General features: G+C 37.1%; 2 protein-coding genes across 3 annotated transcripts in view; both read right to left on the bottom strand.

Moving 5' to 3' along the window:
- Positions 1–839: 839 nt before the first annotated feature.
- hoxb10a (homeobox B10a) lies at positions 840–4,968 on the bottom strand. Its single transcript, XM_079628804.1, has 2 exons — positions 4,074–4,968; positions 840–2,707 (listed from the first exon to the last, which is right to left on the bottom strand). The coding sequence occupies exons 1-2, from the start codon at positions 4,645–4,647 to the stop codon at positions 2,436–2,438; spliced, it is 846 nt and encodes a 281-aa protein (XP_079484930.1). The 5' UTR covers positions 4,648–4,968; the 3' UTR covers positions 840–2,435.
- A 12,056-nt stretch (positions 4,969–17,024) lies between these two features.
- The window catches only part of hoxb13a (homeobox B13a), a gene marked incomplete at its 5' end in the record, with an annotated part of 44,243 nt that continues 39,653 nt past the window's right edge, over positions 17,025–21,614 (bottom strand). Inside the window, 2 exons of one of the 2 annotated variants that reach the window (XM_079628787.1) lie at positions 17,025–17,705; positions 18,085–18,630. In XM_079628787.1, the coding sequence (XP_079484913.1) occupies positions 17,458–17,705; positions 18,085–18,610 (774 nt within the window). In that variant the 3' untranslated portion in view covers positions 17,025–17,457. Of the gene's footprint in view, positions 17,706–18,084; positions 18,749–21,614 lie in introns of those variants that run through there. The other variant, XM_079628786.1, reaches the window with a different exon arrangement.

A 21,614-nucleotide genomic window follows, 5' to 3' on the forward strand; every position in this document is an offset into this window, starting at 1 on the left:
GCAAGACCCTGAAAGGCTGCCAACAGTCTAGCGTCCAAAAGTACTGAACCAGATGAGCACTCATATTTCAGTGCTATATGTCCTTTCACAGAGCAGCGTTTAACTGAGGAACCGTATTAGAGGGCACTGGAGCTAAAATTTCAAGAAATCAACTGGAACATCCTGACCCACGGCGGAGAACAGAGATAGGCTACTGCAATTGCGAGAATTGTTTAAAGACGTTGCTTGAAAATAAAGTAATTTAAGTTCACAAGCATATCCGGTTCTCTCCAGACTGTCAGCAATAAAAAGGTCTATTGCCCCCTGTTGTAAAAAGAGGCCCCTGCCTGCAATGACGTTGGGGATTGTCCCATCTCAACATGGCGGTTCACCAAAGCAAAGACTCGCTAAGACAAAAGGGGAGGAACTGTATTAAGTCAAGCAATATCAGCATATGTTCAGGATTAGCCTATTTGCAGCCTGTTCTCACGCAAATGCGTCTCTATAGCACGCATTGTGTTTATCGTGCAATTTATACTCGAAAATGAGTTTTTACGTGCATATGATACGCAGTTTTCGCGTGCATTTGATACGCACTTCATTGCGTGTAATACACACGCACCCCACACCACTACCCCACACCACTACTAAACCTACCCTAACCAACCCATGCGTAGTATGCACGTAAAAACTCATTTGTGCGTATAAATTGCACGATAAACACACTGCGTGCTATTGAGACGCATTTAGTGTGATCGGGTTCCATTTCTTACGCATTTTAAACTCTCGGACAGCATGGAACAAAAGAAGAAGAAGAAAAAAACATTACATCTTCAATTAATGGAGACCTACAAAAATATAGCACATCTCATAATACAATACACATTTAATAATAAATATAATTCACAGTGCACATTAACATCCCAAACGTTTCCAGCATCCATGCCTATCGCTGACATGCTTTTCCATTATGTCCGGTTAAATCTTATTATTTTTCGGCCATCAAATGGAAACCTGAAATTTTTGAATCAGTGCAGATGAAAGCAGAACGTAAAATGAATCCATGTGCGTAAATATAACTTTAGCTTAATTTTTAAAGTTCAAATGCCATTTGAAATTGATCCCATGCAGAGACAACATCATTTGCATCTGTGATTCACTTACGTTATATATTATCTAGCCTAGTTAAAAATGATGTACGCTAGCTTAATAAAATGAAAATATATATTAAAAACTATATACTTTTGGAGCCAGTGTTAGGACAACAACTATCTATCAAATTAAATTTCAAAACATTTTGTCCTAATAAAACTCAAATGTCTTCTTGTCTGTTATAATCTATTTATCCTAGATCAATTAGGCCTAGTCAAAATCGTTTTATACATATCTTGATATAATAATAACAATCAGCTCAAAATCGTAATTACAGTTATGGAATTGTTCTTTTTATACAATTGCCAAATGCCTTCGTATTTAATTGTAAGGCTAAAGATAACGTAATGAAATGTTGTTCGTCTCTTCAAGGTTGTCATGAATAATTTCTTGAATTGTATAAAACAATATTGAAAAAATAAGTAGGCCTAATTTAATATTCAAAGCTTGTATTCTATTTGAAAACCTTTGAATTTGATCAGTTTATGTCTACTTTTTTCACAACTTCCTGTCACATCCACATCACATAGCCTAACTAAATTAAAACACTGCCGATGCAATAGCCTACATAATTAGTAATTGGATAATTTTCAAACTGGCCACGGTCTTATACCGAATAAACGTTGTCACGTAGGGCAATATTTTATTTAAAATGCACAGCTTTTCAAAATACAGCAATTTAAAGTATCACAGTTTAGGTACATTCAACCATGCGAAGAGCATTTGTGCCTTTTCACTCGAGCCAATCTAACGACTAGACAACAAACAACATTAAAAACAAAACAACAGTTGCTACCTGTGCTTGATGTAACAGCTCCTCTGACAACGGAATCCCTTTTAGAAGTTTTGTTTACTCGTGTGTGTCCGCAACTATTCTTAGCCTACCTATAGGCTTCTGTCTAAAGAAGAAAACAACCGGTGTAACACTCATAACCTGTAATAAAATAAAAATAAAAGATAGCCTATCGAAAATTACAAAATATAAGGTCGTTAAAAAGTAGGCCAGAACTTAAACGACACCAATTAACTGTGTCCAGGCCTGTGTGAATGTGACAAGCTTACACAGAATGGCCAAAGACGTTATCCTTATTTATTTACACTTTTTTGTTCTTCATGCGAGGTATTAAATTGATTTCCCTTACATTTGCCTTATAGAACACGCATTGTTGTGAAACACCGTAGTAAGTTGTGACTGATCACTTCCTCTCGTTAATCCATCAGAAGTAGCAGTTGCATCATTCCACTTGCAACGAATGATAGCTGCAATGATTTGTGCGCTCTTTTTAACCGTCTTACATAACATATTAGACAGTGAAACTTGTGCCAGGGTCCCTTGTCCGGTGTTCTCGAGTCATTCTTTTCATTTTCATCCTGCGATTCTGAAACCAGATCTTAACCTGGCGGTCGGTGAGGTTTATGCTCCGGCTAATCTCCAGACGGCGCTCGCGAGTCAGGTACATGTTGAAGAGGAATTCTTTTTCCAGCTCTAAGAGTTGGTATTTGCTGTAAGGACATCGCTTCTTCCTCCCTGCTTTCGCCGACAGCCAGCCACTTGCAGCGTTTTCTAAAGTCACGTCTTCAGATAAAAAGAGAAAGAGAGACAAGGCTATTAGCTATTCGGTCGCCCTTCACACTGAGCAAATAGCCACTGAGCTTGACGCTCGCGGCCATTACCTGGCTGTGTCCGACATTTTATGACAGGAAATAATGTCAGCACAGACTTCGCACTGTGTCTGTGTTGCTTAGTGAGAGGGGGAGAAAGGGGAAAGTAACACATGAGGAGAAAGAGAGAGAAAGATGCGAATAGATGCGTTAACGATTAGCCTAAACATTTTGTATACAAGTTATGTAGCATATCTCAGCTAAAGTGATTTAAATCGTTTATATTTTGCAAAAAAAGAGAGAGAAAAAAAGGATGAATCCTAAGAAAAAAAGTAAAAAAAAATGTTTTAATTAATTAAAAGTAGGCTATTCACGTTCCACAAGCTTTAAAAGCAACTACCTTTCACCTTTAAAACTTTCATATTTATAATGTAACTTTCAATAGCCTAGTTGTTTCTTCAACTGTTTTAATAACCCCATTTTTTTCATCATAAAAAAAGTAATAATTTAAAAAAAATACTGCACATTTTGGGCAAAACAAATAAACTGAATGCATAACAACATATTCAAGATATATATGGGGGAAAGAACTGTCAAACCTAAACCAACCACACACACGTTGTGATTTTTAATGTTTTATGGGGACTTTCCATAGACATAATAATTTGTATACTGTACCCTACACTAACCCTACCCCTAAAACTACACATCACAGAACACTTTCAGCATTTTTACATAAACAAAAAACATCACTTAGAATGATTAATAAGCTGTTTTCCTCTATAGGGACCACAAACAAAATAATTTTTGCCCCCATGTGTAGGGTTTGCCAGGACACACACACATAGGCTACATTAGACATTTAGGCCTGTGCCACGTTTTTTAGTCCCTAAAACGCAGTGATGGCTGTATTGGTCTAAAAAATATAAAATATTATTTAAATGTCTGTTCTCAGTCTACGTTAGTTTATCTTTAGATTAATATTGCTATACCTAATTATATAGGCTACTAAACAGCCAGTTCTGAAGCCAGAAGTGCCTTATTTCTTCTTTTCACTTCAATAATAAAACATGTCTTAAAGCAATACCACACCTGGCCCACACTACAGTTTCTAGTTGACAATGGATCCTTCCGCTGTTTTGATGTTCTGAGAAACGACGTGCAATTTAGTCTGTCTAGGGTAATTCGGTGCAATAAATTCATTTTCGAGCCCTGGTTCTCTTTGTGTCTCAATGGCTACACCCTTCAATTGCTTTCGGAAAGGAAAAAATAAAACCTTGTTTTGGTCTTTGACGGGCTTGCTTTTTCCACCGCTGTCTCTTTTAACCTTGTTTACCCACCTTGAGTCTTCTCTTTGTTAGTTTTATCGCGCTCGGTAAAGTCTGTCTGGAGATTATTCGGCTCTATGTCGTCTCTACTTCTCTGACTGATGCGTAGTGTGGTGATGATGCTCCTGCTGGTTCTGCTTTCAGTCCACTGACTTGGGTATTTAGTGCTTTCCATCGCTAAATAATGCGCAGTATCAGGCTTATTGTCAGTTTCTGACCAGGATGGCGCGGAGAAAGACTGACTGGGCAACTGTTGAGAGTCTGAGTGGGAAGACTGCGTCGGGCTCTCTGGATCCATGTCGGTATTAAGTGATAAGAGTTTGTGTCCGGAGTAAAAAGACGGTTCTGGGCGATGGTTGTCCGTACCATTCAGAGAGCCCATATCTGTCACGAATCTGCTGAAGGAGGAGATGTCGAGAGGCTGCCTGGCATGCCCTGTCGGGTCCAGAGTAAAATAGAAAGGGTCCTCTTTTCGACCTGAAGCGGTGAAGGGGCACGCGCTGACATGAGGAACCTGGACGGGACTCAAGTGCTCTCCATCCCAGTTCACAGCTCCATGAAGAAACTGGTGACGCGGCAGAGCCATGGCTTACAGAACCGGGGATGTCTGACTCTGAATCTGCTTTACTGTCTGGAGGAGGCGATCGAACACACTGGGGTGGTCCCGCTATTTTGGACTTGGCAGTCCAGCTAGGGACGTGAGCCTCCGTCCGCCCCACGCAAAGGATCCTTTATACCTGGGCTATCGAAAGATTTCCCTTCAGACAGAGTGACAATCACCGCAGAGAATCTCTTGGAGCATGACATTGCTGGAGCATATTTTGGGCCAAGGCAACAGTGTCCCCTACAATTGGCTTTTCAACCATGGCGCTGTACGTTTCCTTCTGCTGCGAGCTCAATGGAGACTGACTGGGGTTCACGGGCAAGCTCCTCCCCTTGCAGAACTGCTTAATTCAAGTGCTTCATCAAGCTTCCATCCCAAATCATTGCGATTTCACCTTTTTTTTTTTTTATAAAAACAAAACAATAGCCTACTACACCATGGGGAAATTTTGGGTACAAGAGTCCGTGAAGACAGTCGTATTGAAGATAAACATTAGTCAAAGCGAGCGAAATAGTCAATTTTAGTACTGTCTTTGCAAATTCTAGGTTAACCTAGCCCTATATGTTTTAAAAAAAATTCTGGGTTGAGCACTGGGGTTTGCGGGAGATATTAGATATTGTTCATAAATATTTAACCAAATATATTCATATAATTTGCTGATATCAAAAGTAAAATTATTGGCCTAGCCAAGCCTATATTTTTTAGACAGTCTATAGACTGTATAAATTAGCAACAAAAGTAGACACAATGTTATTTTTATTATTTACAGTAAAAATATATATTATTAGCTGCCGATATTTAATAATATAATAACAGCATAATAACAATGATGATGATAATAATGATAACAATAAATGTATGTTACTATAATAATAATAAATAAATGCTGTCAATAATCAATTAATTTGGTTTCTTATAGCTTTATGCTTATTACATCTATGTTACTATATTTATTTGACAAATTAATTAATATTTTCTGTAAAACGAACAAAACGGTTTCTACAGGTAAAATAACCTTCCTTGGTAGCGTTTATTTTTGGTCTTTTTTTTCCAGTAAAATGGTTTAGTTGAATCTAAGTTTTGTTTCAGAAAAACAAGATACTCTGACTGAACAAAATATTAGAACAAACGCTCTGTAAAGTTAGAGCTTTAAAATATTAAGAACGAGTTTGTTCTAACAATCTAATATCTAGATTCTGATAAACAATGTTAAATTCATTTTTTATAGATAATACGAGATGTGAAGTCGATAAAAAAAGAATGTTGATAGACAACTAACCATTAGGCTATTTAAATGCGTCGTGAATAAAAATAACATCAAGCCACAAAACCATAAATGTTACAATTGGTAAAAATAAATAAAAATAACTACATCTTATTGCAGCATATAATATTACAAATAATATTATTATTAGCATTATTTTAAGAATAATATGCTATTCCGGCCTGGACTCTCTCCTTGCGCACTAAAAGCACGTGAACCTCAAGGCCAAAGCACGTGCTTCCTCAACTTCAGGATTTGATTTTGTGACCAAATTATTTGCTTATGACACAAACCACTAGATATTAGACATTTCATTATAGTTTCTGGTTGAACGAAACCCGTTTCTGGATAACTGAGGTTCGTGCGTAACGTCAATTTGTTTAAAAAATAAAATACAAATAATTTACTTAATATTATCTAAAGCAAACCTACTGGGTGTCATTTATGTTTTTTTAGCCTACATGCCAAATATCCAGCAGTCAGTATTGCCTAATAATATGTGTAAACCAATAATGTAGCCTATTGCGTAATTATTTCTGTGCAAAAAGATAATTCAAGAAAATATTTTATTTAAAAAAACGTTTTAAACAAAAAAGGTTTAATTTGACGACGCAAATGATACACACACACACAAATTTATCTCAAATGTTTAAAACCGACATATCCTCATAATCTTTCTTAGCAAATGCATGTTAAAAAGGTAAATAGCTGGATGTGTCATTTACAGAAGAGCAGGCCCACATTTATAATCTGGACATGGCAACAATTGTAATATATTGTAAAATATTGTACTATACAATAAACAATTTACAAAACAGTGCATGTAAAAATGTAGCCTACACTTACATTGTTCTTAAGACGACCATCTTTCACAACTGGACAAAAATAATGGAAAACAGGAATAGGTTTGCATAAATCCAAATCGTTTCTTCGGCGCGAGAAGGCCTTTGGCTTTCCATGTCCCTCTAATGATTGCTAGCAGGTTTGACGTTGACATCACCTGTCTTGAGCAATTGTTTACTTTTTGTCTGGCGTGCTGCACTAAAATATTAAAAAATTTCTGACTGGCATGCCTTACGCTTTTTAAGAACATCCCAGAGACCGTGTGCCTTTCTTCATCGACTCCTTTCCACTAACAAATAGCAAGAAAAAGAAAAAAAGGGAACCTTGTCGAATTTTCCTATATTCTACACATTCCAGTTTTATAATCACAACCAGAATCGCTGGCCCCTTCCAAATGGTGAGAGGATCTTCGGTCAAACTCGTATAACTGTAGCCATGACAACCAAGCCACTCCATTTGCTGTAAAGTTTTACTGCCAAGCCGTCTCTAAATAGCATGTGTCTGGTGTAGGGGAGAGGGGAGTGAGCTAATTCAGTTTTTTCCTCTTAAAGTTCAAGATTGTGGTTGAATAATTAACAGTCTCTTTGGTCGGATCAGCATATTGTTTAAGGTGCAGGAAGAATGCGAAATATCGACTGGACGATACAAACTAATTTTTAATAAATGGACTAGCCTAGCGACATGACTGTGTTGAACTTCGAATCCACGAATCATGTTTTCGTGGCATTATAGTGTAATTTTATAAATAACCTGCACCTTAATGCAAGACTGATACCCACGCACAGGCACACACACACACACACACACACACACACACACACACACACACACACAAAGCTGTTACCTCTCAAGCCTTAACTTAAAAACTGCGCCACAGAGTAATTGGCTGCGAGGAAGGATTTGTTTATGTGAATCAGAAAATAATAATAATTTCAGAAAAGATAATTTCCCAAACATCTGTGCAGAGGCTGGAGACAAAACGTTGACCGTTTAATGCTTTTCAAGATGCGTAGCGAATATCTTAACGGTGAGACAAAACTGTGCGAGTATCCATGCCAGTTCTGCAAACAATTACAAGTTCAAATGCATTAAGCTACATCTGATCAGAGCAGCATGTTTTCACCTAAGAAGGCTAAAACGTATTTTTGCAAAATTAGAGGGGAAAAAATAGCTTTGTATAAGCTTCATGCGAGGTTTGCTTGTAATATTGGGTCAATTGTGTGTAGGCTATAGGCTATATATAGGCTATATCTCGTTTTTAAACGCTTTTGAATTAGTACAGAGACGTTCAACAAAATCATTAGGGCGAATATTGTGGCAATTATTGCAAAAAATGGAACGTATGTTGTTGTTATTTTTATTAATTATTATAATTTTTTAAAAGAATAAATTAATTAAACAAATATAAGCATATAAGCACATATTAGGTTTCCCCATAATGTCTTAGCCTACAATTAAACAGGTAATAGTAATGTATACATTTATAATACAATAAAATAGTGAATAGTGTAATACAATTGTAATGTTACTCAAGCGATATTTGTGAAAATCAAATGTTTAATTCTCGCACTGCAGAATGTTGTTCTCTAAATGTGCTTCTCATAAATCATTCCCTTTTAAATGCTAATCTTTCTGACCTTTGGAATCAGGAAAACAGTTACCTTACACTATTGGTTTATGACATCGTGTATTTCATTTTTTCATCCTACGATTGTATACACCTCCGAAGCATAGGCTTGTTGGGTTTTGACTTTCTTTCGCCAGTAGGAGGCAGCGTCATCACAAATAATCGTCAAGATGGTGCTTATGTTGCGTGGCGCATTATGCTTTCCAAGCAATGTGAAACAAAGTCAAATTAAAACCAGATACGTGAAGATAATGTTGACCTAAAACGACTGGAATCTTCCAATAAACAGTTCATCTGAATGTCTAAAGATAGTAATCAAACCCTATTCTGTTTCTTTCTCCACTTTAAGTGCACTGTTGCATAGAATTTTTAAACAATAACATATTCATGCCACTCTGAGTTGCTGCCAAGCTACTGAATGGTGCTAAAAGAGTTGTGGGAAACGAGCATTAAGCCAGTCAAGACCCTCTATTGACACAACTGGGAAAAAATGCACTGGGTGCCTCCCTCTCTGCTGGATGTGAACATTTATGATTTAGGATGCTGCGGACCATATCCATATGCCAAAGAGAAACTAAACACTGCTCTATATTACCACCACCTGTGACCAATGCAGACATTCCCTAACCTCATCACTCATGTGTCAAGCTCTAAACCAGATAACTGGCCTTTTTAAATGATTTAAATTTAAAAGGTATCACAGATCTTTTCTGTCTTGTTGTGCTATTGATAGTTGAATTTGACTCAGATAGGCCTAGTCTGCCTATTATGTCAGTAAGTTTTTGTATCCTTGTCAAAGATTAATAAGAAACCAGTGCTTGATAAGTAGCATGTTCGTATAAGAGGGACTGGTTCTAGATGGCCAAACATACACCAGACACTACTGCACGATGTCATAGTGGCTAAATGTGTTAAAATGCATGCAAAGCAGATGTTAAACTTTTTAGTCTATTGCAATAATTCGAATTATTATTACTACGCTATTGCTACTGGCATGATAGACTATGTGCAGTGCTTCTATGCTTCTAATATAGCCTATATATATATATTTTGGAAGCAGAATAAGTATGGAAACTTATTCTAAAATGGAATGAGAATAAGTAGCCAAGCCTATATATTTAAAACACTGGCAGATGCAACAGCCATTGGAGTGGACACGTCCAAAAAGCTTATAGCCTACTCAGCATTCCGAAAATAGCAGTGTCATTTCGTATAATGACCACAAGATGGAGCTATTGCACTATAATTTCAGTTAAAAGTTCTCTTTACGTTACGCAAGCACGATTACAAAGATGAAGACAAAAGGAAAAAGTGAATATTTCCTGTCAGCATGTTTCTCAAACTGTATTATAATGTCATCATTTGACTTTATACACGTGGAACAAACGTGTCGATGTTATGATGATCTGAATCTCCTTTTTGTGTTTTTAAATAGTTATCAAATGAATACAAGTACTATCAATGATGGAAAAATAAAATATAAAACAAAAGTCTTAAAAATCGGAGTTGTGAAAAATTAGCTCTTCGGCTGATCTGATCATAGCCTAAATTAATAATTGTAAACATGAGTTTTAAAAAATGCATTTCTAATAAAGCTTTGGATTTAATATTTAATTTATATGCGAACAGACAATCTCTATCAATGGACATGGGTGAAGTTTTTATTATTGTGTATTTCAGTGACGCTTTACAGCCGCCAATAGACAATTAAGTCAAAGAACACACGCCCAATGTCCTGGATGACTATCAGAGCGAGAACAATTCAATAAAGAGGCTTCCCGTAAACCCCGCAGTGGGTGTCGTCACCGAGAGACTGAGCGCCTTTTTCAGAATCGTAAAATTCCAAGTCGTGTTCAAATCAGAGGCTCCACAATGAAATCTGGTGTGACCTTGCTGGACTGTGAAGGGCGAACCTCCAAGAATTCATCTCTTGACTACTTTAGTAGCCTAGAAAATATATCCCGTGCCCTCTCTCGATGTAGCTATATTAGGCTATAGTAGATGGCAAATCTACGTTAGTCACTTTCAAAATTAAAATGAACTGACATTGCATTCCACAACACAAAGCAAAGCTGTGTTCATTAAATCTGAATGAGACAACCTCAGCAGTAACAATCTATTACCAGCAGATGTCAGCAATGTTCACGCAAATTCATCAACATTGCACATTCCTCAACTTTGCTCTTAAATTAAAGAGGAAGGCACACAGTTTAATGTCATCTTACGTTTATACGACTTTCCTCCGAACACGTAGCCTATAGATCACGTGTTACAAAAGTAGAACTTGACATTTAAATTATGTCGTCATTAACTCAACATCATTTAATTCCAAACTTGTAGGTTATGGCTATGCATTGTGTGTCTTCTGCTGAACACAAAATAAAGAACATTAGGCTATATTCTTAGTCCTATAATATGAGTGCTTATAATGTGATTCACACCAGGAGAACCCTGAAGGTCACCGTGATTTTGCCATGGTTCCTAGATCAACATATTTTGTTGACCCTGGAAATACATTCATCTGAATTTAATCCCTATAAACCTAACCCATGACGTATCCCTAAAATCGGAGGGAAATGATGGGTGAATAGCACAGATGGAGATACCCTTCATAAATATTGCTGTTAATTTCATTACAACTTATAAAAGCTGCCCAAGATACATGTTCATCCAACGCAATCTCACAGCAGTTCGTATTTTAATTCGTATGTTTTCGTATTTTGTCTACTCTAGACCCTATATTGAGGTTCAGGGGCGAGGTTAGGGGTGATCCTTATTCCTGGTGACGCTTTTTGAAAAATTGTAGCCTATACTGAAATCTGAAATACGTGATTAAAAAAAATGCGATCGAGACGAGGTCAATTAGCCATGGCTTTTTAGATCGACACATAACTAGAGATGGTAAGCGCGCGGATGGTCACATCTGGATCGCATCCTTGGAATGCCAACGGGCTTATGCAGTTGCCCATTACAGATCCCTGCACAAACCATTCGGGTGTTCTAACGTCTGAACTTCGAGCCGGGAGCAGTTATATAAAAATATGTGGATATATGTGTAGAATTAGCGTGATGAATTTACTGGACCTCAGGTCAGCAAGCCTCGCGAAACCATAGCAGAAATCCAATTGGGCCTACACAAATTCATACGGTTATAATACAACAACAACTGAGGGAGTGTTTTAAACCACACAAATCAACCAACATGTCTAAGAAAAGAAACTTCGTGTGTAGCAATGCCCCTAAACCAATTGTGCTCGCCATAATGATTTCAGAGACACAGAAAGTAATGGAATAAATTAGAGCTCACCGTATATCAGAGAACTCTGTTTCTTCCAAAACTCCGATTTATAAGGTCAGCATAATTGTAGTGGCCTGTAAAATTTCACACATGAGTTGCATGTTGCATGCCAATACATTTGGTTATTTTACTGCCATTCAGATATGTTAAAGACTGTTTAGACGTGTTGGTTTTTCTCTCCACTAAGAAAAGAGCTATGACCAAGCATCATATGTTCAGTAAGATTATCATCACTAATCTAAATAACTTTTCATAGCCCTAAAATGAAGAATGGACTCCTAAACAATTGTTTAGGCAGTCATTTCGTTCACTAAAGACACCGCTATTTTGTGACTATAAACTTCTAATGAACGAAGAAAGGAAAAGAAAAAAAGAAAAGAAAAGAAACCATTTGATTTGGAGATGAATAAATAAAATGAGTCATATGGGCATAATAAGGGCATTGCCATGGACCCACCTTTTCACGCAAACATCCCATTCTTGATCAAATACATAACCTGTCCGTCCTTTCTCACTACAACCCCGTTCACAGAACTTTCTAAGATAACCAAAAACTAAAATGTAAATTGATTTATTTTTGTTTGTAAATTTAATTTAATATATAAGGGGTATTGGGGTTTTATTTGGCGTGATAGAATTTCTCGGAATTTGAACCCTTTAACCAATTGGTCTAAGTCGTGGCTATCCAGCTGCATTGATAATGAATGAATGGAAAAGGAGGCTCGTAAATGGTTCTGTTGACTTCAAGACAGAGGAAATTAAGTAGGCTAATGTAGGCTATATTAAATGGAAATGTTGGCAACACGGAAGAGTGCTCAATATAAAGACATATACAAATGCAACAGATTTCTTTTAGTTTTACCAGATGGATCAATTTATCAAATTGAAAGAAAATCTCTGGGACTTTGATTTGCAATTTTAACTGCTTTCCCAGGCATGATGAAAACTGGAGAGAGAAAAATCATATAGTTTGCTAATGGTTCAGCATTTGGCTCAGGCAGTAGTTACAACTTGACATTTACCCAAGTGGCCTACGTCTGTTAAACTGATTTCGTCAACGTAACCCTGCATTTGAAAATCCTCGCCTCACTGTTGGCGTCAGAATCATCAAAATAACCCGGGCAAATAACGACCGGATTCTAGGCTACTGAATTACAAATTAAATAATAAGTAACTCTAAAATAGTTGGTTAAAAGTGGTAGTCTGTCATTTAAAAATGTTTTCGGTATAAAAAATATATATACAAGCAATAGATAGATTCTCTGCAAGAATCTGAAGAATTCTGAATACGAAAGTGTCTTTGAGTGTATATTGTAAAAAAAAACTGTACCCCATTTCAGTAAAATTTTCATCCGATAAAATACATTTTGCTTGATATTAAATGCCCACTATCTTCTTTTCACCCTTTTCTGTCTATTTTTACTCTCTCGGATAAAAACATGATAAAAATGGTCAACCCTTTATAGACCCTGTAGTCTCGCATTAATTAACACGAATGTAGACATGTGTTTATGTTTTTGCCTAAGGGTGTGTTTGCATAATTAAATAGCCTACATGTAGGCCCATACACTCTTATGGTGCGTTCACACCGGACGCGAATAGCGCGTCAGGCGCGAGTCATTTCAATGTTAAGTCAATGCAAAGACGCGTTACACACGTTTTACGCGCGTAACGCGTCTTTGCATTGACTTAACATTGAAATGACTCGCGCCTGACGCGCTATTCGCGTCCGGTGTGAACGCACCATTAGAAGAAAAGGTTCTATAGGCGCTTCGTATTTGGAACCCCTAAAATGTTCTATATACAGAACCCTTTTTAAGGGTTTTTAAGAACCAAAAGGGTTATTTCTTGTCATTATAGAACCTTTTTAGCATAAAAGGTTCTTTGGAGTTGAGTAAAGAACCCTATGGTTCTATATAGAACCCCAATGAACCCTTTTTTTTCTAAGAGTGTAGAACCTTGGGTTCCAAATACGTATAGAACCTTTTAAGGTTCTATATAGAACCCTTTCTTCTAAGAGTGTACAGGTTAAAAGAGAGCATCTATTCTGAAATGAAACAATAAAGATTTCATCTTAACCATCCATACAGATTGGGTTGCTATTCCTACAACGAAAGTATTGAAACAACCTATTAAAATGTGTTATGTTCAGTCATCCTGAAAATATAAATTTCATAAAATCTTAGGACATAAGAGAAAAACTGCAGTGTAGAGAACAGTTCCTTACAGAGACCACTCGGAACACCCATTTGTTAGGAAAACCTGTCAAGTTAACAAATAATTGAAAAGTAATTAAGTCATTGAGAGAGGCATTGAGATTGACCGCTAATGCAAATATTCTAACCAGCGTTTGGCTGAGCGCTGATTAAATCAATATATCATGACAAAACTGGCAATATATCAATCAACTTTGACCGTGAACATTTCTCCATCTTTGGGGGCCTTTCGTGTGAAGTTGTTTCCTCTCCCCTTTTTCCGGAGGCCTCGCGTTACTCTACATGTCTATTGACAACCTCTGGCCAGACAAGGTCCAGACTACTTATTGTTTACAAGATGTCTCAAGTTCAACTGTGAAGTCCGCCGCTTAACAAAAGCCTGTCCGAAATGCAGACGTGGGGGAAGAGTTGTTTTAGGGCTAGAGAGGCGACAGATAACGTGGAGGAGGGGAGCTGGACGTGAACTTGAGGGAGATGAGTCTGACATTCCTCACACAAATAGGTCGCTTGGCAGCAACTGCAAAATCTCGTCGCAGTCTTGTCACATTTTTTGTTTGAAAAATATTTGGTAAAATAATAATAACATTTTACACACACAAACATATATATAGGACTACGTGAAGCCTAGGTCAAACGTGTTATAACGCATAGGCTACCACATTAAAAAAACGAAACAAAAATTAAATCTTTAAAGATTCATTTAGATTTTATGTTCACCTACATTTGGTTTTGTTGCAGTATGAGTATATACAGTAGGCTATATTTTATTACTTTTCTCAGGTTTTACTATTTTTCAACGTATAGGCAGAATTTAGAAAATTCCTGTCCTCATGTATTGATGGATTCTCGATCCACGTCGACCCCTCAGAAAATAAATCCTATCTTATTTAGGACGACCTTAAACAAAGAATTTTAGTTCTCAACAAAAGTTGAAGTTTTATTGTTTGTGTTGAAATTGGGCGCGGTCTGGGCTTTGTGAGTTTTCAAAAGAGAAAAAAAGAGCCGCCATTAAATCACAATGTAAACTCCAAAGCAGACGCACCGTTTGTTTGAATGCTTTTGTCAAGTTCAATGTTAACTAGAAGTGGAAGGAAGGACCTAGATATTTTATGGCCCCCTGAGCTGTCTGAGCAAGGTACAAGTTACATTTATCAATTTGTGTGAAAATGATATAATTCCTACGACGTTTCACTTTCTTTGGCAAAAATAATAATTATATATATATGTATATATTTATAAACGATTAGAAATCCTATAATTGTTAGACTTTCGTGTGATTATCTATACCACGAATGTTAGGTTTCTCGTGCCATTGAATACGCCAAAAATAGTATTTGCTTGCATATGATACGCAGTTTTCGCGTGCATGATACGCACTTTATGGCGTGTAATACGCACGCACTCTCCACCCCTAATCCTACCCAAGGGTTTTCAGTGCGTATAGCATAAGCACGCAAAAAAGCATTTTTGGCGTATAAATGGCACGAAAAATAACATTCGTGGTATAGATACGCGCTTTCATGAGATCGTGTTGGTTATGCTCACAAAATTTACACAAAATAACACCAGGAGCTACGGCCTTCGCACATGACCCCTATGCATAATAGTCTATTAGTTTGCCAGAAGCTTAGACTTAGATTGAACCAGGAAGTTAATGTTAAATATTAATGCTCAAAACTTATTTTTTTTTAAATGCAGATACCTATGCATTTAATGCTTGGATGAGATCCGAACATTATAAATTGTGCATTTAAATTTTGCGCCATGCGTATAACCACTGCAGAACTTTGCCATAGGCTACATTCATTCCAGAATTAAAATTAAACCAGTATCAGCATCAGATACTTTTTGCTTAAATTGATGCACGTAGTATATAAGATCTTTATATGCCGAGCTTTAACAGCAGCGGATGTACACTGAGCAAATAAAGAAGGAAAAGCACAACTTGAAAGTGGATTAAAGCTTGCCGAAGGTGACAACGTGAAGCCGCTGAGTAACGACAGACCTTTTACACCCTTACTAATCTAGACCGACATTAAGTGCAGGTTGCAAAGGCAATAGGCTGCGGATCTGTTCACTGTCTGACAATTAAACTGTTCGGACTTGAGCAGAAACGTAAATTAGGCTGGCTGGAGACTATAAACTAGATAATCGTGTATAAATCTGCGAATGGTGAGGACAGAGGCAACTTTACATTTCTGAGCGCAAGAGATAATGTAGCCTACTACTTAATATAAAGATTTAGCCTATAACAAGGCACCTTAAGTATGATATGTTCATTACTGCATGCAGCACCAGAATAAAATCACTAGCGTTTAATTTGGCTTGAGGGAATTGACAGACAGTTGCGTTTAAACGTGAGGATCCCCCAGGCAAACTGTGATAGGAATATGTTGCAGTTTGAATGGTATTCTTGAATTTTAATAGTTTCAGGAAAGACAAAAGCTATTTCTTATCTTTAAGCATGTGACTTTCAAGGTCAAGGTTAAGGGTTAAGAGCTGATTTAATACCTACATCTTCTGTAGTCGAGCGCCCCCTCCTTCTCTGCCAACATCAAAACACTCCCGCTCTAGCTCTAACCGTGAGGAGGAAATCCCATATATTACCATATAAGTTTTGAAACCTGTGTTCATGAATATATATGAAATTGTAAGGATACATAAGTCCTCCAAATTTTATAACATTTTGTTTTTTAATCTTAAAGAAAATTCTACGGCGCTCTGAGTTAGCCTACGTGTTGCATTCACATTGTAAAACAATAAAGGTCTTACATTCCCAAAGGCTCCAATAACAAGTCATATTTCTGCTGAATCATACGAACACATTTGATGTATAATGTCAAGAGATTAATGCTAAATTTAAATTCAAATAAAACAAAAGTTGTCTACACACATCTGCCTAGAAATAACGAATAACGATAACAAAATGCTATTAAGTGCTGCAAATAGTCTTGAACCAATTTCAGAAAAATGGCAGAAATTGTTTGTCAGTTTCATTCACAATGTCAGCAATGACATCAGTAATTTGACAACAGAGAACTGAAAAGAGTCATTGGAAGACGCTCAATGAGAATAATATAAATACACTACTTTGCTATGAAAACACTGAATGGAATTAACATATTTATTAAGGTTTGTGATAGATATGTTATTATGTTTTACAAGCAATATAAACAGTATATAGGTACTGACAGGTATTGAGTAATAAGGTATAGGACTACAACAACAACGACAACAACAATTGGCATAGCCTACCGAACATTTAAATGCAAGCTAAAAGAAGACTAAAATACTTCAAACGAACAGTTACATATAGGCAGGCACGTGCGTTATATACAAGCTATATTGTCCTTTCATGTTTTCCATTTATTAAGATTATTTATTTTTGAGTCCCAATCTTTTTTCTTCTTCTTCTTTTGGTGTAAATGCGCTGGGAAAAGAAAAGATTCAGCCCCCAGTCCAAAAATACGTCCTCGCGACGACTTTTTTTTGGTTGCTTTTCTTAATTTGAAGTCACCGAGAAAAACAAAAATGCGGCTTTGCTCTATGGCGCACTGTTCTTAACTTTGGCAATGAATTTCTTTTCCTTAACCCTCCTGTTTTGAAACCAAATCGTGATTTGACGCTCGGATAAGTTGGTTGCCGCTGAAATCTTTCTCCTCTTGTCCTTTGTGATGAATTTGTTGGCTGCATATTCTTTCTCCAGTTCCTTGAGTTGTACTTTTGTGTACGGTATCCGCTTCTTTCTACCTCGACGGAATGAGCCCCCGTCATGTTGGTGGGCCACAACATCTGGAACGAATAACAAAAAGGTTTATTAAATAATGGGCTCATTCATTGTCTACCTAAACTACGTTTCAAAAAATGTAGCATTTGTAGATTTTCGGAGTTAATCAATTTAACAATGTAAACATATGCAGACGTTATTTGATTAGCAATTTATATCGTTCTTTATCTAAGCGTGTTGTATTTGTGTGCTTTAGAAAATGAAGTCACATTGGTGCTCTTGTTTCTGAAATTTAAAATAGCCTATGTATCTAAAATAAAAAATGTCTTCTGTCTGACCAGAAGAGTAATATCTTGGATATTTGTGAGAGCTTTGGCTATACCTTAACGTAAAAAAAATATTTTGAGCACCCTCATTTCAGACGAAATATAGTTTAAAACGTACCCGCTAATGCAGACTTCCAGAGGTGGCCAGCCTGGCTCTGGTCCTTGGAGCAATACATCTGACTCCCCCATCCGTTAGCCAGAGCCCAAGGTTGATAGCTGTCCATAGGCAGGAGACTATCGTGTCGCGGCTCTCCCGATCCAAGCGTCTGTACCACTGACACGTCCAAATAACTGGCCATGGACTGGTAGGGACTGGGGTAGCTGTGGTAAAAGGCGAACTCTTTAGCCCTGCTAGGATATTCTTCAGATGTGACCGGGGTATCCATGTATTTTTCTGCAGAGTAGCTGAGCGCACTCGGCTGCGTGCAGGACTTGAGGGAACCCCGCCCCATTCTGCAAGGATAATAGCTGTTGCCAAAGTAGCCGTACGGGATGGGACCGGTGGACGAGGCCTGTGGAACCGCTGGGCATGGTGTGCACTGCTTGCCCGGCTCTGCAGAACTTGAAGTCGATACGTCCACAGTGGAATAGCTGGAGCCGTGGACGAGGCTAGACGGGTGGCCACTCAAAGCCGAGTGGGCCATCAGATTCCTGCACTGGTTGGCTGCAAAATTGCCACTTCCAATCAGACCCTCCATGTTCTTCAGCTCATCCAAGTTGTTTTCATACACAAACATAACCGTGTCCGCCCAGCGAGGATTCAGGACCAGGGAGGTGGTCATAGCACGCTCACCATTCGGACGGAAAATTATGTTGCAAAGACTAAAGTCCGAAGCAGGACACTCAGTTACATTGGTACAGCTGCATTGACGCAATGGACTACAGTCTGCATTGCAGTGCCTTCATTGGATAAGAGCTGTACCACGTGCCGCATAAAATAAACCTTGACTGAAGAATGTCAAAGATTTTTTTTTTGTCAAGACCGAAGTAAATGCGTAAAAGTTGCCTTTATGCATTAATCCACTCTAATACACTTTTTGTTCTTTAACTCACTGAGCATTTCATCGCATCTTTGTTTTGTGGGGGAAAAAACGTATGTAGCGTAGCCTACGTCTGCTGCTACCTGTTATTTTAATGTTAAGTCATTGAAAGAATATACATTTTGATTTAAATTTTGTTGTTCAACAAATATAGGCTTTTTATCACAATATAGGCTATGACGAAGGGATTTTGTTTTTTATTTCTTATAGCCTACATGCTCATGTCATATTACGCACTGAATATGCCTATATACGCGCAGCGCTACGTAGCCTACTTCCTACATGAAATAATATAATTTATACAGAAATATTCATGGCAGCTCCCTTGCTGATCATCAAATACTATAACGATTTCTCCCAACATCTCACTGCAAAAAGCAATAGCAATGTTTAAATGGGTCATACTTTTTTATTTAGGATTTAATTACACATTGGCCAAGCACGTTGAAATGCCTTTAAATCATTACAGACATTTTAAAGGCCCATAATCAGCAGTGCCAGATGTATAAATTATTTATCATTTCCATAAAAAAATGAAAAATCATAACTTGTCTCATACATAAGATTGAACAACGCCTCGAAACATTTTATGAAATACTTGACACAATCCGCTGAAATAAAGAGGCAAAATATCTACTGTCAAAACGGTTCCCTCGGTTGTTATTCAAAAGTATCTGTCGCTAATATAGAATGAGAACTGCAGCTGTACAAATCACAAATTATAGCAGTTATTATTACAGTTTGCAAGGTGTTTAAAGGTTTTTAGATAAACGAGTTGTGCGCCTATTTTTATTTCACATTCTATCAGTGACTGTACGTTACGCTTAAGAATTTTTCTAAAGAAAATTACTAAAATCGTGAACCCTTTTTTTTCCTTTATTTTTTCTTCAAACAAGACACTCGCTATCAGCATTTTGACTCTGGAAACTGAGATCCGGTGAAGAAGATAAAACAATCGAAAAAATGTTTTATCCAAACTTGAGTGAGATTCGCATGTAAGCAAAATGTAAAAGTATTAACAAGAAAAATGTAAATAAAGCAAATAAAGAAAGGTGACTGACAAATAAATATAATGATTTTTTTTTTAAATAAACACATATTTTGCTATTATCATATAATGTACTTTTAATATGTAAATTATCCAGGTTATGTGTTGTTTGTTTGTTTGTTTGTTTTTACTTTCCCCCTCAGAAATACCCTTAGATTATGTGCATTTATGTATGCTGATATTTTTTTATATTTTTCAGAGGCTTAAAGCGTAATGCAAATGTAATTGTGTGTGGAAAATTCAGGGAACAACAATGCTTCCCCTTTAATCCTCCTTCCCACACACACACATCCCCAGACTGCTGTCTTTACATAAAGGTCAGGCAAGGCCCTCAAGGTCAAGGCCAAGTTTAAAGGGATGAGCCCTCCCTGAAGGGCCTGTTTAGGAGGCAATGATAGAAGCAGTCCCTCCTTAGACAAACTATCCAAGTTCAAGGTCTCTGAATCCAGCAGGAATAATAAAAAAGCATACAGGCAAACAAAATTGCTCAGATTTCAAAGACATGACTCAACCCATTATATTCAGAGTGTAATGTAAGTTACTTGAAATTCAAAAGATCTATCCAAAATAAGACGATATTCACTGTATGCTTTTCATGTTGTTTAAACATTGTGAATCATCAACGCATTTCCATTACCACTAAACAGCTGTTACTCTGGGTTCAAGCATGATAATTGTGTAGTCAGGGCTATAAGAAGCCTCACAACACATGTTGTGCTTGTGCAAGGCTGCTACTGTACACAGGAAATGCCTTAATGGTTTAATTGTAAAAAGCCCTGCCCACATGCAAGAGGTCTTACAAGAAACTCTGTACAGTCTGTCCAGCACGAATTAACTTACATCTTCAGAAGACTGGCACATATTCATTAAGGACAGGGTAAGTTGTATAATACAATCTTATTGATAACATATTTTAAACAATTTGTAAACGCAATGGAAGCAGTAAAAATCAAATGATAGATAGCTAAAGTGAGGTGATAGCCTACCCCTACCACACGAAAGCGAATTTAATATAGGCCTACGTTTTGCGTTGCAAGTTTCACGTGAATCGATGTAAGAGTTCATCAAATCAAAAACAACATTTATTTTAAACGTAATACGCAAGGTAGCCTATACCCTACAAAATGTGGTGTTCCGCCTTTCTTTATCAAATATTTTACGTTTACATTGAAGACGACGCCTACATTCCTAGAGGTTGTTCATGCGACGGGAACTGCAGTATTGCACAATTACACACTTACAACGTTATTACGAACATTTCGGTGCAAATTTTCAAATGAAATGACACGACGAAAAGTGCAAGTTAATTTCTCTTAATTACCTTTTTGATACATATCCTACAATAAATGGTTTAATTATTATTGAAATATCATTAAATATAATTGTTTATGCACGAGAGTAGCCTATGGTTGACGTCCGTTCAGTGAAATGGTAAACAATAAAAACTTTTAAGAAATCCTATTACAAAACTTTTTAACGTTTTTCTGCATACTTTTTATTTGTACACTAAGCAATTATGTTTCAATAAAGCGTGATCAACAACATGATCTATATACATGA

Source organism: Phoxinus phoxinus, assembly GCF_949152265.1.
Source record: "Phoxinus phoxinus genome assembly, chromosome: 1".
NCBI classification, from domain to species: Eukaryota; Metazoa; Chordata; class Actinopteri; order Cypriniformes; family Leuciscidae; genus Phoxinus; species Phoxinus phoxinus.